Genomic DNA, 17064 nt, shown 5'->3' with positions numbered 1-17064 from the left:
ATGAGCTGTCCACAAGAGACGTCACTGAGTTCATTGTTTGGTTGTCTGCATTTGAGGAAGCCTGGAACCGCCGGAACCCTTGCCTACCTTGAAAGTGTTAACAAAAGGGGTGGGATCAGAATCTAAAGTCCCTTTGTCTATTTGGGTTCAAAGAGGAGAAAGGACTGAGAATGAGAAGCATTTGTTGAGAAACTGGCTGGTCACTTGTAATCTCTCTGAGTTAGCAAAACTTTCCATTTTCCCTTTGATTCAATAAGGACATTTTTCAATTCCCAAAAAGGTGACCGCCGGAAAAGGGAATGGTAGAAAGGTTCACTTTAGATGCTGCATCCGCATTCCAGCTCTAGCCACAAAGTGCATCTAGCCGCTACCTGGGACACCACCGCTCTAGCTGAAAATTGAATGGAATCCAGAGGCATCAGCCATAAAGGCCTGAGCCTTTAGTAGCTTACTCAGACTTTGGCGTTGATTGCAATAAGTCCTCAAGCCACACAATGGATGCTTGGTCACATGATGAAGCAACCCAGGAAGCTCTTAAGGAAAGGGCAGCTGCTTCATGAATTTACATGGAGCGAACTCCAGCCTCCTGTCAGTCATGTCCTGTTGGGCATCTCCCTCCCGAGGGATCAGATGAAAGATTTAAGCCCAGTCAGTCTGTGGCAGGGATCTTAATATATGCCATGAATTCAGGAGCCATATCATATAACTCGTCAGCCAGGGCATTATTCTTTCTAGAAAACATAGGCGTGTCAAGCTCAGACTTAACAACCACCTTCAATACTGATGGAACCAACATAAAGTTAGCTGAGGTGCTGCTATTAGTACAGACACCTCACTCTCTGGTTTTGAGGCTGACATTTTATCAGACTGAGTTGAAATTCCAATGTGTGCACTATCTTACATTTCAGGATGAGGGCACTAGCCTCTTGGAACAGTCTTATAGAAAAGGATTCGTCTTGAACAGAACCATCACTCTAATCATCATCAACTTCTGCTTCTAACAAAGAGGGTGGAGAGGAAGGAAAAGAAAACTCATCCTCAGCCTCTTTTCCCATAGAGATGAAGGTGTTAGGGGAAGAGACCCTAAGATCCAATTCCAACTGCCCCCCCCCCCCGGTGGCAGAACAGGTTGCTTAAAAAAAAAAAACTTAGGCTGCTTCTTTGGAAGTAAGTTAAATGCAATTCAGAGGACAGTGAAGCAATTAGGGCTTTCTTTAACTGCTCAATCAATGAGGCTGGAAAGGTTTGAGAAGTGGGGGGGGGGGTGGAGTGGGGCACCTTAAGTGGCTGGCGAGGGAACATGACACTCTTGTCCCTGTTCTGCGGAAAGACCTAATAATTCTGGCTCAGAATCTGATAAAGCATCAATCTGTCCCTCGCCAGCAGGCGGCAGTATAGTCTTAGCATTTGACAGAGTGGAAGCACTTTTAGGAGCTGAGGCTTGCTTTGTATTGCAAGCCTGGGACTGAGGTAAAATTATGGAAGAAAGACGCTTCTTTGGAAGGTCTGGGGGAGCAGTCTTAGCAAATCCCCCAGATTAGAGGACACCATACTGTTTTTGCTTTTTTTTTTTTTTTTTTTTTGAGGTGAGCTGCTTCAGCCACAATTGTTCTCCATGTGCCATTAGAACAGCAAACACACACACACACACACACACACACACACACACAGAAACAAAAAGCTTCTGATTTTCACCAAATAAACACTCAACTCCGTTTGCCACACCATGGACCGGGAGGAGGAATAGATATATTCAGCCCAAAGGTCTCCGTTTGCCACTCCATGGACCAGGAGAAAAGGCAGGCAAAAGCCTCACACCAAACCACTCAACTTGGTTTGCCACACCGTGGAGCAGGAGTGGGGGGGGGGGGAACAGAAGCTACGCACTCTCTCCTTGTCACGGCCGCCAACCAGGAGGATGAGGACGAGGGGCAGGCACTCCATCGCTGCCAGGCTTCAAGATCAAAGGCCAAGAGAAGCAGGCAGGCAGGACGTAACAGGGACACTCACTCTGTTGCCGGTGTAAAAACAGCAATCCGGGAGGAGGTGGCCAAGTTGTTTTTAAATCAGGGCAGGAGAACGCAAACGCCACACACCCATCACACAAGTAGCGCGCACACCAAAACGAAAGTTGTGACCCCAGAAAAATGGCAGTGGCCGCAGAGGCTGCTGAGGGAAAGAAAAAGAGCACGCTGGCAGTGGGCCGCTGCGCCTGAAGGCGGGAACGGCCGTTGGTGCTGCGGCAAGGGCACCGGTTCTGGAAAATTTATCAATGTAAGTAAACAACTAAGGAATAAAAGAAAGGGGGCATATAAGCAAAACAACCAAATGTAAAGAGCAACGGAAAGGGTTTTTTTTTTGGGGGGGGGCCCACAACGCACAAAGAACTGTAAAACTAAAACGATGATAAGGTAAATCTAAAGAAAAAAGGGGGTTCAGAAACTAGTAAAAAACTTAGCTGAGTCAGTAGGAATGTACTGTCTGCATCTAGACAGGAGGAAAAACTGAGAGTCCAGCCTGCTTCCCACACATCTTTGCTCCTGTCTAGTGTCTCGCGACAGGATGAACACCCTTTCCACTGGATATGATGCCCCACAAACTAAAATGGTGTACCATAATATGTAAGTAAATATGCAACACCAGCATTTAGAAAACTATCAGGAAAAGCAGACAGAATTTTTAGTGTTTATTATAAAAGTTAATCTCCAAATTAACAGTAATTTCAAAGTACTAACTTCCAGCATGTTCAAACATTCCTCGGCAGGCTTCTTTGATGTTATTTTTGTTTTGTACAGATCTCTATAGCTCTTCACTTTATTCCTATGGTAACGAATATGTTCCCAAGACCACATCTGTAACTTCGGTTGGACATTTACTTCAAGAATGCCAATTATAACGTACTTCCACCTAATGAGGGGGGGGGGGAGAAAACATTTTGGGAAAGCACAATATGAAAAAGGATTTTTCCTTTTAAAGCACATCTTATTATGAGTCTTAAGTTGGTGCAAAAGAACCCAGTTATTGATTTTCCTACAAAGCACACGAAAGTTTAATATGTTCTTATGGGATGCTTATGGAATTCCCCACCACCACCACCACCACCACCAAATTTTTTGAACTTTTTACCACAACAGCTCCAAGATTTCAGCAGAATCCAGATTTGTCCAGCTTTCCATTTTTGGAATGTGTAACATTTCATAAAATCATAGAATAGTAGAGCTGGAAGAGACCCCATGGGACATCTAGTCCAACCTCCTGCAATGCAGGAATTTCAGCTAGATTGTACATGACAGCTGGCCATCTAACCTCTGCTTATAGAAACCTCCAGTGAAAGAGAGTCCACAGCTCCTGAGGGAGCCAAACAGCATTAGACATTGATCTTAGCCAGAAAGGAAAATGTGTACATATGCCTACCTCCCCCACTCCCGGCTTAACATGTGCAGTCTAAACAAAAATAGATAGTAAATCCCCTCCTTCCCATATTACAGCAGACCACATTAGAGATGGGTACACATTAGAGATGGGTACCATCATCAGCAACCTCTTTCAAATCTACGCTTCAAAAGGTAAGACCAATTGTCCTAATAGTACTTCATTCAGCAGAGCTTTCCTTGCACTGAAGGCAAATGAGCGTAATGGTTTATCAAATCCAATACAATCAGGATTGGCTCAGTCCATATAAAATCCAGTTGCGGCATTTATGAACTTAACTCATAATAAGACTAAACCTTAGCACTAAGAAACACCACACCAAAAGGAAGAGAGAGAAAGAGAAAAGGAAGACGCAGGCTCCTTTTGGCCTATATTGCTAGTCAGCATGACTCTGCAGAATAGAGATAAGAGAACTAGTTCAAAGCAGCTTCCCAGAAGGTATAACCCAAACAATTGTTAACCCTTCTGCCCATGCTTCTCTCACACACAGAAGCTTCTTGTAGTTTCTTGTATTGATCGGAATAGAAAAGAATAGGAAAGATCTTTACACATGAGATCAATACTTTCTGCACTAAAAATGTAAAATGACAGGACTATGACACATTTTCTCATAGAGGCTGAATGAAAGGAAAGAAGGGAAAGTCAAGGAAAAAGTGAAGCGGCAAGACACAGGAGGATTTTTTTTATTTTTTTTACCTCAGCAGAGAGAGAGAAAGGGAAGTTAGAGACCAAACTCAGCAGGAAATTAAAGGGAAATAAGAAAAATTGGAAAACACCAGAAAAAAAACCACAGTAAGGAACAGCTGAAATTTGAAAAAGTTAACTGAAAAGGAAGATCAGTGAGAGCCAGGTGAAAAGATCTGATCCATCAGGCAGGAGAGAGAAAAACTGAGGGGACTGCACCTGCCTCCCAGAGGTCTTTGCTCTCCTGCCTCCATCACGTGACGAGGGATAATATCCAACCCCTTTGGGTAATCAGCAACCATCTCAAATCAGCTCTTACTCTCAGAAAGTTCTTCCTGATGCTGAGTCAGAATCTACCTTCTTGAAGCCACTGGCTCAAGTCCTACCCTCCAAGCAAGAGAAAACAAGTCTGCTCTATCTTCCATGTGCCAGCCCTTCAGATATTTGAAGATGGCTATCATATCTCCACTCGGTCTCCCCATTTCCAGGCTAAACATACCCTGCTCCTTCAACAATTCCTCATAAGGCTTGCTTTCCAAACCCCTGATCATCTTGGTTGCCTCCTGCAGCACACGTCCCAGCTTGTCAATATCCTCCTTAAATTGCAGTGCCCAGAATTGGACATAAGTCAGAATACAGTGGTGCCTCGCAAGACGAAAAGAATCCGTTCCGTGAGTCTCTTCGTCTAGCGGTTTTTTCATCTTGCGAAGCAAGCCCATTAGCGGATTAGAGCTATTAGCGGTTTAGCGGCTATTAGCGGCTATTAAAGGCTTAAGGGATTAGCGGATTAGCTGCTAAACGGCTATTAGCAGCTTAGTGCCTTAGAAAAAGGGGGTGGGGAGCGAAAAAAAACCCCCAGGAATCGCAAGACATTTTTGTCTTGCGAAGCAAGCCCATAGAGAAATTCGTCCTGCGAAGCACCTCCAAAACGGAAAACCCTTTCATCTAGCGGGTTTTCCGTCTTGCGAGGCATTCGTCTTGCGGGGCACCACTGTAAAGGTAAAGGGACCCCTGACCATTAGGTCCAGTCGCGGATGACTCTGGAGTTGCAACACTCATCTCGCTTTACTGGCCAAGGGAGCTGGTGTACAGCTTCCGGGTCATGTGGCCAGCATGACCAAGCCGCTTCTGGCGAACCAGAGCAGCGCACGGAAACGCCATTTACCTTCCCACCAGAGTGATACCTATTTATCTACTTGCACTTTGACATGCTTTCGGAACTGCTAGGTTGGGAGGAGCAGGGACCGAGCAATGGGAGCTCACCCAATTGCAGGGATTCGAACCGCCAGCATTAGCTTTTTTTGCTGCCTCATGTTAAGGTTGTGAAGACCCCTAGATCCTTTTCACATGTACTATTGGCAAGCCAGGTGTCCCCCATCTTATATCTGTGCAGCTAGTTCTTCCTGCCTAAATGCAGAACCTTACATTTGTCCCTACTGAAATTCATTTTGTTAGTTTGGCCCCAGTTCTCCAATCTGTTAAGGTCATTTTGAACCCCAATCATGACTTCTGCAGTATTAGCTACCACTCCCAGCTTGTTGCCATCTGCAAATTTTATGAGCATCCCCTCAACGGGCCCAAGACAGAACCCTTAGGAAACCCACTTGTCACTTTATTTCAGGTTTATGTGGAACCATTAATGACTACTCTTTGAGTTTGGTCTGCCAACCAGTTACAAATTCAGAAAAGCCATAGTAAAAAAAAGTAGCTCTAGGTGATACTTTTTGTTTCTTCGAAAGAATAGAGGCCTTCTGGAGACAGGCAGCGTTAACTTTTTTTTAAGCCTCCAAAAGAAAAGCAGTAGAACAGAAATACAATACAATACAATACAACCCAATCATAGGGTTGTACCAGATTACGGCAAGTAATATGCTCATCTCCATGCTCAGAACAGACCTATTAGAAATGAACTTGAGTTATTCATGACTAACTTAAGTCCACTAATTTTAAAGACTTTACTCCAAGTATGACAACTGGACAGAACTTATCTTGTTTAACAGTCTGAAATATGTTGTAATTATGATGTGCACATTTCAATACACAGCTTAAAGACATATGAATTAATATGTACAAGAGATGAGCTAAAACCCTCCTGGAAAATATATTTGAAAATGAATTCATGCCTGATTTTTCTCTCAGAAAGAACAATGTTGTTTTGATAAAAAAAAAACCTCACAGGTAATTTTTAGAAGCAAGTTATTTTAAAAAATGGATACATTACCATTTCTTGGCATTGTTGTGAACAGGAACATCTGGCCTGTATTTCCTGTATGGTAAATTTCGAGTCATCATATCAATTGATTCAAGAAGCTCCATAATACTGAAATACTGCAGGAAAAAATGTTACACTTAGGAGTTTTCTTACAAAAGAATTATAACAGAACCTTAAAAACATTATTTTTAGTACAAGCTATTTGTTAGCAGAACTTTCTTTTTTAAACTGCCAATAATGTATTTAATGGAGAAATGCAGGTATACAAGTAGGATTCTGCATTAACCATCATCTTACCAAAAAAGAAAATCACACTAAACATGACAAATATGTGAGTGAAAGCATGTTCTGCTCTAGAGACAAAGGTTAACTAATTATAGATTAACTACTGGGTGAAACTGGGTGAAACAGAATTTTGTTCTTTTTACTGAGTAAATGGAAATTTGCAGAAAATTTCATTTTTCTCGCTCACTCAGTGAAGGAAGACACGTGAATGCTCATAATCAAGTATTTATCCCAAAATGAGCAGCTAATGCTGCACTGCAAATTGTCCATTCAAAAGGACGACTGCTGTAGAAGCAAAGACAGAGAAGCAAAACCTTTAATGTCAGACCCTGACCTAAGAATCTTGCCAGAAGGAATTGAGCCAAACCATTATTTGTTTTAAACAGAAATTATTAGTGCTTTTCAACATAACATAGAAATTTCCCTATTTGACCCAGACAATTGTTGATAAGGCTCTTGCTGTGACTTGGTGATGTTCCCAATGAATCACAAGATGTCCGACTGATACTAGCACTATATAGTCTTTGACCAATGAGCTGAAGTACAAGCTGAAACTTCTTTCTGATAAGAAGCCAGGCAAAAGAAGAAATTTCCTCAACAGCTTCATCCTATCCCAAAAGCCAAGGTGTGCAGCAGATGGGCCATAGAGCTTACTTCAGCGGCTTGGGAGGGTCATACGTGTAGACCCGTGGCTTGACCCTGTCATGTGAGGGGGTGTGAGCGATATACACCCAATGCCTAGGCCAAATCCAGCCTACATCTGGAATCAATAAAGTTGTGGCCAATTCTTAAATCCCAGACTTTCCTGTCCTGTTTGTCCCCCTTCTTGGCTCAGGCCTTACTCTGGGTGTGGGGGTCACTGTGAGTATGTCTGCAATGTATAGAACACACTTGTTATTTTTCCTGCATATTGCTCTGATATCCAGCAGGTGGCAACAAGTTGCCTCTAAACTTTATTACAGTATATTTTAAGTACAGTGGTACTTCTGGTTACAGAGGCTTCAGGTTACAGACTCTGCTAACCCAGAAATAGTACCTCAGGTTAAGTACCGGCGGCAGCAGGAGGCCCCATTAGCTAAAGTGGTGCTTCAGGTTAAGAACAATTTCAGGTTAAGAACGGACCTCCAGAACGAATTAAGTTCTTAACCTGAGGTACCACTGTACTATTTTAGGCACAGGGAGGAAAGACCTAAAGCAGCTGATACACTTCATTCAATGCCCTGTTGTGCTCCTTGCCAGCAGGGCAGGCATGAGGGCAGACAAATGTTCTTGCACTCCTCCTTCCTTTCATTTCCTTTTAAAAAAAATTTCCTTGTCATTCAGAGCTGGACGGGGGTAGTTTTTGCCATTGCTTGTGCGGAGGGCATGTCAGAGGACTGAGAAGTTGCTGGATCTACCCCTAGCACACAGCCTTTTCAGTTTTACCAAAATAATAAGGGTGATATCCGCAGTAGATTCTGTGGTACTGGAGAAGGGGCATTCAATACTGGATCTCCCTCTCTGAGGCTGGAACACTCTCTCTGCCCTTGGAAAGGATGGTCCAATGCTTCCTACAGTCCCTGAGATAGCCTCTCATGGACCATAAGATTACATAGTTTATTTCATTGTTTTCTCTGTTACTGTTTAGTGTATTGAATAATTTATCAATGCAGCCAGGTTTTTGGATACTGAGCTGAATTGATTGTATAATTAGATTCAGTCTCTTTTGATATACAGTGGTACCTCGGGTTACATACGCTTCAGGTTACATACGCTTCAGGTTACACACTCTGCTAACCCAGAAATAGTACTTCAGGTTAAGAACTTCGCTTCAGGATGAGAATAGAAATTGTGCTCCGGCGGAGTGGTGGCAGCGGGAGGCCCCATTAGCTAAAGTGGTGCTTCAGGTTAAAAACAGTTTTAGGTTAAGTACGGACCTCTGGAACGAATTAAGTACTTAACCCGAGGTACCACTGTATGTTATTTATGCATTCAGTGTATTATTGCTCTCACTATATAATATGGTATTATGTACACAGAAATGAATGAAATCTGTTGGCCTCACAATTCAGTTACATTAAAATTATTTCTTTATTATTATTAATAATAATAATAATTTTTTATTTATACCCCGCCCTCCCCAGCCCCAGCCCTCCCCAGAGCGGCTTACAAGCAATAATAAAAACAAGATGAATGAACTTAAAAACAAAAGTAAAATACAACATTAAAATAATGGAACATTAAAATATTAAGATGTAGCCTCATCGCAGGAGGAGAAGGAAAAGAAAAAAGAAAGAGAGGGAGGGAATCAAATTGGCTCCAAGCCAAAGGCAGGCGGAACAACTCTGTCTTACAGGCCCTGCGGAAAGAAATCAGATCCTGCAGGGCCCTGGTCTCATGAGGCAGAGCGTTCCACCAGGCCGGAGCCAGAGTTGAAAAGGCCCTGGCTCTGGTTGAAGCCAATCTAACTTCCTTAGGGCCTGGGACCACTAGGGTGTTGTTATTTATGGACCTTGAGGCTCTCCGTGGGGCATACCAGGAGAGGCGGTCCCGTAGGTACGAGGGTCCTAGGCCGTGAAGGGCTTTAAAGGTCAAAAGCAGCACCTTAAATCTGACCCTGTACTCCACCGGGAGCCAGTGCAGCTTGAAAAGCACTGGGTGAATATGCTCCCATGGCAGAGACCCCGTGAGGAGCCTCGCTGCAGCATTCTGCACCTGCTGGAGTTTCTGGGACAGCTTCAAGGGCAGCCCTGCGTAGAGCGAATTACAGTAGTCAAGCCTGGAGATGACCGTCGCATGGATCACTGTGGCCAGGTCGGGGCGGGAAAGGTAAGGGACCAACTGCTTGATGCGGCGAAGGTGGAAAAATGTCGCCTTGGCTGTTGCTGTAACTTGCGCCTCCATGGAAAGGGAGGCGTCAAGGATTACACCCAAACTCTTAACGGAAGGCAATGGCACTAATTCGGCCCCCGCAAGAGAAGGGAGTTGGTCCCTCAGCCCCATGCCATCCCGACCTAGCCATAGGACCTCTGTCTTCGAAGGATTTAGTTTCAATCGGCTCCCACGAAACCATCCAGCCACAGCTTCCAAGCATCTGGTCAGTGTGTTCGGGGCCGAGTCGGTGTGGCCATCCTTCAGCAGATAGAGTGTCATCAGCATATTGGTGACAGCCCAGCCCAAAGCTCCGGATAATCTGGGCAAGGGGGCGCATAAAGATGTTAAAAAGCATCGGGGAGAGAATTGCGCCCTGCGGCACTCCACACACCAAGGAGTGGCGCGATGACATTTCCCTCCCTAGTGCCACCCTCTGTCCCCGACCAGAGATAAAAGAGCACAACCAGTTACGGGCTATGCCCTGTATCCCCACGTCTGCGAGGCAGTGGTCCAGAAGATCATGATCGACCATGTCAAAGGCTGCTGACAAATCTAAAAGGATCAGCAGTCCTGACCCGCCTCGATCTAGTTGTCCACGGAGATCATCTGTTAGGGCAACCAGAGCCGTCTCCGTCCCAAAACCAGGACGAAAACCGGACTTATTCAATTTATTCAATTCATTTTTCCCCACCCTTTATCAAAAGATTATCAAAAGATTCTAGGGCAGTGTACAACATGAGGAACACAAATTTGATAATTCTTTCTCTATATAATTTGTACTGTCTGTCTAAGCCACTAGCAGGTGCAAGAGGCACATGGAATGAGCCTGAATTTGGAATTCAGCCCTTGCAGAAATCCACCTGAGTCTGACTGGGTCACCCGAGGAGGAGTATAGGAGAGGGAGGTATTTCCGTGACCTGGAGCGGAGGGCCTCTCCTTGCACCTTCTCTGGCCCCTAGGAAGACATTTTGTAGCAGATGATGGGAATAGGGGGGAAAGAAAGATAAATGGGGTACCGTGGGAAGAGAGATTCTTTTGAAGGGAAGCTATGGATGGGAGAGAGAGAGGAGACATCCCAACTCTTTTGTGGTTTGGAAGTGAGGAAGAACACACACTACAGTTCTGGGGAGGGAAACTGGGGCAGTGAGAGGGGGTGGGAAGCAATGAAAGCCAGGGCACACCATCTACATATGAAGATCAGCTGTAGGGGTGGGGGTGTTATCATTATATTATTATTATTTTAGAAAGTTCATCTGCAACAGGGAATGTGTTAGGAATGTCAAGTTATAATGTGCTTCCGGGTCCATGAGAAAAATGAAGTTTATTTCAATTCAAATCATTTCTGAAAGTTACCTGTGGTTTATTAAGTTCTATGGCTATATCCTGGAGATTCACGTCTAGATCTAGTTTTGGTGCAGAAAAGTCAACATCCGATCGTGGATTCATACGGAGCTTGGCTTTAGCTGATATTGGACGGAATACTATAACAAAAAAACAACAAAAAACAGAATTTTAGAACAAGGCACTCAAAAGGGAAGAGGATCATGTAAACAATTTTATCATTTAATTTATGAGTAGATCTTCTCTTTTTTGACTATTGTGAGCGAAGAAAACAGGATTCCCTGCTACTCACCAGGTAATAACGCTTGTCTTCGTGAACACTTCCCCAATCACAAGCAGTGTGCTTGCTAATGTAGTCTATATGAGTAGAACTATGCACAGAACAAAGGTTCTGTTGTGAAATGAGGGAACCTATGAATGAGCCAATATCCCTGAGGCAACCTCCTCAGCTGTCAGTGTGGTACAGTAGATGGAATGTGGTGGTTCAACAGACCTCATCAACAAAACACAATATGGCCTTGAGGCAGTCACTAGCTTTCCTAACTTTCAGTCAAACTTATTGGTTTAAACTTTATATAAGGATAAAATAGATCAGCTTATGTTAGCCAGAGAGCTCCCTTGAAGAAGTGCAGCACATTGATGGGAGTCTGAACTTTTTGTTGAACTACTGCAAATTACCCAGGAACTAAGAATAACCCCTGATTTACCTTCTGACCACACCTGGGCTATATACCTCACTACCTACTTAAAGAAATTACCATTGTTGTTATTACTGTTATTGTTATTATTGAGGAGGAGGATGTAAAAACAGGAAGCTCATAGTGGAGAAAGATTCCAACATAACAGTCCCTGACCTGCTGTTATTACAGATATTCTCCTAGCTGAGAGACTACTGGTTCTGCAAGACTTCAACATCCATGCCAAAGCAGCCGGCTCTGGGACAGCTCAGGACTTCGTGGCTACCATGACAATCATGGGGCTGTCCCAACATGTCACCAGCCCAATGCACATTGCAGGACACACTCTGGACCTTGTTTTCTTGGGCAGAAAGAGGGTGGTTTGAAGGTGGGGGACATTGACATCAGTCCCTTGTCATGGTCAGATCACTTCCTGTTGAAATTTAGGATGTCAGCACCTTTTCCCCTCCACAGAAGCAGGGAACCTATTAGGAAGGTCCACCCTCGGAGACTGATGGATCCAGTGGGATTCCAAACAGCTCGGGGGGGGGGTGCATTCCAACTGATATGACTGGCACCCCGTCGAAGCCCTGGCCGACCTCTAGGACACCCAAATGACTCGGACTATTGACACAATTGCACCTGAGGATCCTCTCCCACTTTGTGGAACCTAATTGGGCCCTTGGTACACTCCAGAGCTTACAGCAAGGAAACAAGCTAGGAGACAGCTTGAACTCAAGTGGAGGAAAGATCTGAATGAATGTAACCGAACACTTGTAAGGGCTCATTATCGAGCCTACCTAGTGGCAATGAAGGCAGCAAAGACGTTGCTGCCTCCATTGCATCCTCATTATGTCATCTGGCAGAGCTTTTCCAGGTTGTACAGGGCCTTTTACAGGCTGCCCCAAAGGAGGTGATAGAACCGATGGTAGCTCGCTGTGACTTGTTTGCAAAGCATTTTGAGGATAAAATCACTTGCATCCACCAAGACCTTGACTGGCTGTTATAGCAGATGAATCCCATGGGGTGTCCAGAGCACAGTCTAGTTCTGTTGTGTTGAATGAGTTTCAGTTGGTAAGGCTCAAGGATGTGGACAAGGTGCTGGGATCAGTCAGGGTGACCAGTTGCACTCTAGACCCTTGCCCTTCTTGATAAAAACCAGCAGGGAGGGAACAGCTGGCTGGGCCAGTGAGGTGATCAATACCTCTTTACAAGAGGGGGTGTTCCCTGCCTGTTTGAAGGAGGCAGTGGTAAAGCCTCCTTAAGAAACCTTCTCTGGATTCAGAAAACCTAACTAACTACCAGCCAGTTGCTAATCTCCCTTTCCTGAGCAAGGTTCTGGAGCAAGTGGTCACAGACCAGATCCAGGCGCTTTTGGAAGCTGATGTTCTGCATCCATTTCAATCAGGCTTTAGGCCCAGTTTTGGCACAGAAACATGTCCCTGTTAATTCTTCTCAACCTCTCAGCGGCTTTTGATACCATTTACCTTGGTATCCTTCTGGAGTGACTCTCTGAACTAGGGCTGGGTGGCACCGCTTTGCAGTGGTTCCAGTCCTACTTGGATAACTTGGGGAATGCTTTTCAGCCCTGTGGAACCTTCAATGTGGGGTTCAGCAGGGCTCAATCCTTTCCCCCATGTTGTTTAATGTCTACATGAAGCCACTGAGTGTGATTATCCAGAGATTTGGAGTACACTGCCAGCAGTATGCTGATGACACTCAGCTCTACAGTGGTACCTCTGGCTGTGAACGCAATCCGTTCCAGAGCCCCGTTCGCAACCTGAGAAGAACGCAACCCGTGTCTGCGTGCCGCGATTTGCCGCTTCTGCGCATGACGTCATTTTGAGCGTCTACGCATGCACAAGCGGCGAAACCTGGAAATAACCCTTTCCGGTACTTTCCGGTCGCCGCGGGACACAACCTGAAAACGTTCAACCTGAAGCAAACGCAGCACGAGGTATGACTGATATTACATCTGCAGGTGAGGCAGTGGAAGCGCTGGACCAGTGCCTTGCCTTGATGAGAGCCAACAAACTTAAGCTCAATCCAGATAAGACTGAGGCACTGTTAGTGGGTGGTTCCCAAAACCAGATGGGTGGGAGTTCGCCTGCTCTTGATGGGGTTACACTTCATTTGAAGGAGTAGGTTCGTAGCTTGGGAGTACTCCTAGATACTTGGCTGTCACTCAAGGCTCAGGTGGCCTCAGTGGCCCGGAGTGCCTTTCACCAGCTTCGTCTGGTGACCCAGCTACGCCCCTATCTGGACAGGGATAGCCTAACCACTGTTGTCAATGCTCTAGTAACCTCAAGGTTAGATTACTACAATGCGTTACACATAGGGCTGCCTCTGAAGACGGTTCTGCTAGTGCAGAATTCAATGGCTAGGTTGCTCACGGAAGAAAGATGGTTTGAGCATATTACACCAATCCTGGTCCGACTGAACTGGCTACCAATTAGTTTCCAGGCCCAATTCAAAGTTAAACGGCTCAGGAGTGCAATACCTCAAGGACTGCATCTTTACATATGAACCTGCCCGGACCCTGAAATCATCTTCTGAGGCCCTTCTTCATGTGCCTCCTCCTCCTCGAGAGGTCCGGAGGGTGACAACATGAGAACGGGCCTTCCTTGCAATGGCTCCTCATCTGTGGAATGCTCTCCCTAGGAAAGTTTGCCTGGCACCTGCATTATACACCTTTAGGCACGTTCCTTTTTAACCAGGCCTTTGGTTGATTTGATTGACATTCGATGCCCTTTTAAATTTTTCTTTTGGTGGGTGTTATTGGGTTGTTGTTTTTATTTTGATTATATATATTATGGTTTTATATTTTGATTTTGTTCTGTGAAGCGCCCTGAGACCTCTGGGTATAGGGCAGTATATAAATTCAATAAATAAATATACACATGATCAGAAGGGCCAGAGCTAGAGAGCTACACAATCATAGAAACCATATGTGAAATTACAGATACTATGAAGAACTTACCAAAACTGTAGCCTTCTGGAATCATGTTAGTGCCCGCAACTCCACTTTTTAAGTTATTCTTTTGTAGGGGAAAGGGGAAATAGAAATGAAGCGTAAAAATGGAATATTAACATCCAAGAGCAGAATGCTTCAAGTCAAGCTGTACTTTCCTGCTCAGCAGCTATATAAAAATATTTTCAAGATACAAGGTTTGATTGTCTAATCAAAGTGTCTCATTCTCTCTCTCTCTCTCTCTCTCTCTCACACACACACACACACACACACGTATATATATATCCCATTTCCAGAAGAATGATCTAGAAAGATGCAGGAACAGGTCAGACTTGACTCTGTAACAAACCTTCTAAAAACTGTGTGGAAGAAAGAATTTCAGCAAGCCCCACCTCTCCCAACCCTACACAATGTACACCTGTCAAAATCCCACCCTCTCTAATAATTAAAGGCACTGAGACTTTTTCCTATTTTGCATTTGGGCATCCTACATCATTTGAAGGTGAGAGATATTTAAGAATGATTTGATACTGCCTTGGTTATGAAGGACAGTACATAAATGCCTTAAATAAATAAAATCACATGTATTTAGAAGTAATTTCTACCAAGTTCAGAAGGGCTTATTCCCAAGTAATTTAGGACAGGACTGCAATGTTAATACAGTAGAAAGAACAATACATTTTGAGTCCGAAGACTTCAAATCCAACACATTCAACAAAATGCAATCCCTACTGAGCAAACCTTCTCTTGAAACAATTTATGGCATTAATATCATACTTTTTTCACTCACCAAAGATTCTTTAAAACCACCCTGATAAAACATTTCAGACTTCACATTCCAATATGCAAAAAAATTGTCCAATCGAACGAGCTGAAATCAAAAATTTAAGCAGAATCAACCGAATTGTCACCTTCAGTACTTTTCCATGAAATACATAGGATCCATATACCATATTTTTCCATTTATAAGACAGCCCCATGTATAAGACACTCCCTGTTTTTAGAAACTCCAAAATAAGAAAACATCCCTCAGCACTATCCATGTATAAGATGAGCCCCAATTTTAAACCTAATTTTTGGTAAAAAAAAAAAAAGAAAAAGCCTAGCCTTATACACAGAAAAATACGGTATATTAAACATATAAATGTTTGAGAGGAAGCTTCTGCACACATGCCACATTTTGGGGGATTAATGCCATTAATTAAAGCATATAAGTTTTTAAAACATGGTACCCTCAGAATCTGATCACAGACACATTTAATTAAAAACAAATCCTGTTGAAATCGATTAAAATAAGGATAAGGGTCAGAATACTATGACTGGTTTAAGGATCAGCATTTTTCTTTTTCTTCCAGAATACCAACATATTGCAGTTTGGCCAGGTTCTATTAATATGCAAAAATAGCTCAAGTATTCAGTACAAATTAGTTACCAGATATACACTCTAGACATCAATCCATTGCAACAACTTTTCTATGAGCTACTATGGCAGTTTTACAAAATTCTCCAGTATGCTCTTGCAGTTTTTAATTTTGCCTGTTTTTTGTGTTCCTCTGCTTTTTAGAAGTTGAATATTTCACTCCATAATGCCGTATCTCATATGGGATTCAGCTCTCATGGCTGTGTTGTACTATCATATTACATGGTCAGGTGGTGGTGTGTGAAGTGCAAGAGCCTTTCGTCTCATCTTTCCAAGCACCAGCAATATTCCAAGCAGTATCTTTTCCTTAATCCTTCATATTCCAAGAGGGATCACTGGGACTGAGAGATCAGCACCAGGAGGAGAGAGAAATTCCTTCCAAAAGGGAAGGGCATAAACAGTGCAAAACTGACACTCCCAGAACACTAGCTATACTTAGGCCAAAGTGAAAACTGCAGTCACTGTTCTTGTTAAATTAATAGTGACTTAGATACATAACCAAGAAATCTGTAGAAATGCATTATTTATTTGAAAATTACCCCTAGCCCAATGGCTTAGCAGTAAATAAGTTTCATTGCTATCACCTCCATTTTCCTCGCCTTGTGAGAAACAGAGCTCACTGAAATTACATGCTGATTTTAAACATTACATTACTTGTACCTTGGAAGTAATGAGTTCTTATCCAATTTAAACAAGCTATTTCAGGCTTGTAACATATTTGCTATTCAACTTATTTCCTATCATTTGTTGTTTGGATGCCCAAATTGTATTAACTCCTACCACGTTATGACTGTGAATAGGAGACGTAAGAGCTCTGCAGGCATTATAAGCCCTCACTTGAGTAGCATCATATGGCAGAGAGGGAAGACAAGCTCCAGTTCTGTCACCCTGTGCAAGCTGCAGAGCAAACTTTTGAAGTGGGGAGCCTGCTGTACTCATGAAGACTCCCTACATGATCTAGAGCCCTGATCTTCCAAGGTACAAAATCATGCAGGGACTGCCATGAGGCTTCCCAATTAAAAGAAATGTCCTCTAACTAGTAGCCCATTCATTCCCGCTCATTGTCACACCTGTGAGAGACTGTAATTCCTGAAGTCATACTTTTTAAAACAGGTGCAAGATAGCGGAAGAATGATCTAACCCTTCCAGAGTCATGTCACTGAAGCTGTATCATGTTAATAAATAATGA

The 17064-nt window shown here is 43.6% G+C and overlaps 1 protein-coding gene across 3 annotated transcripts in view; it reads right to left on the bottom strand.

Annotated features, from left to right (window-relative positions):
• Positions 1-17064, bottom strand: part of VPS13A (vacuolar protein sorting 13 homolog A) — a 146903-nt gene that overhangs the window by 104192 nt on the left and 25647 nt on the right. For all 3 annotated transcript variants that reach the window (XM_083403280.1, XM_083403281.1, XM_083403282.1), the window contains exons 9-13: positions 15246-15326; positions 14465-14522; positions 10820-10947; positions 6338-6444; positions 2736-2907 (exon numbers count right to left, since the gene is read on the bottom strand). In XM_083403280.1, the coding sequence (XP_083259406.1) occupies positions 2736-2907; positions 6338-6444; positions 10820-10947; positions 14465-14522; positions 15246-15326 (546 nt within the window). The remainder of the gene's footprint in view (positions 1-2735; positions 2908-6337; positions 6445-10819; positions 10948-14464; positions 14523-15245; positions 15327-17064) is intronic.

Source organism: Podarcis tiliguerta (assembly GCF_965153285.1).
Source record: "Podarcis tiliguerta genome assembly, chromosome: 11".
In the NCBI taxonomy this organism is placed as follows: Eukaryota; Metazoa; Chordata; class Lepidosauria; order Squamata; family Lacertidae; genus Podarcis; species Podarcis tiliguerta.
Note: the sequence above shows the minus strand (reverse complement) of the source record. Positions and strands in the feature narration are given on the sequence as shown.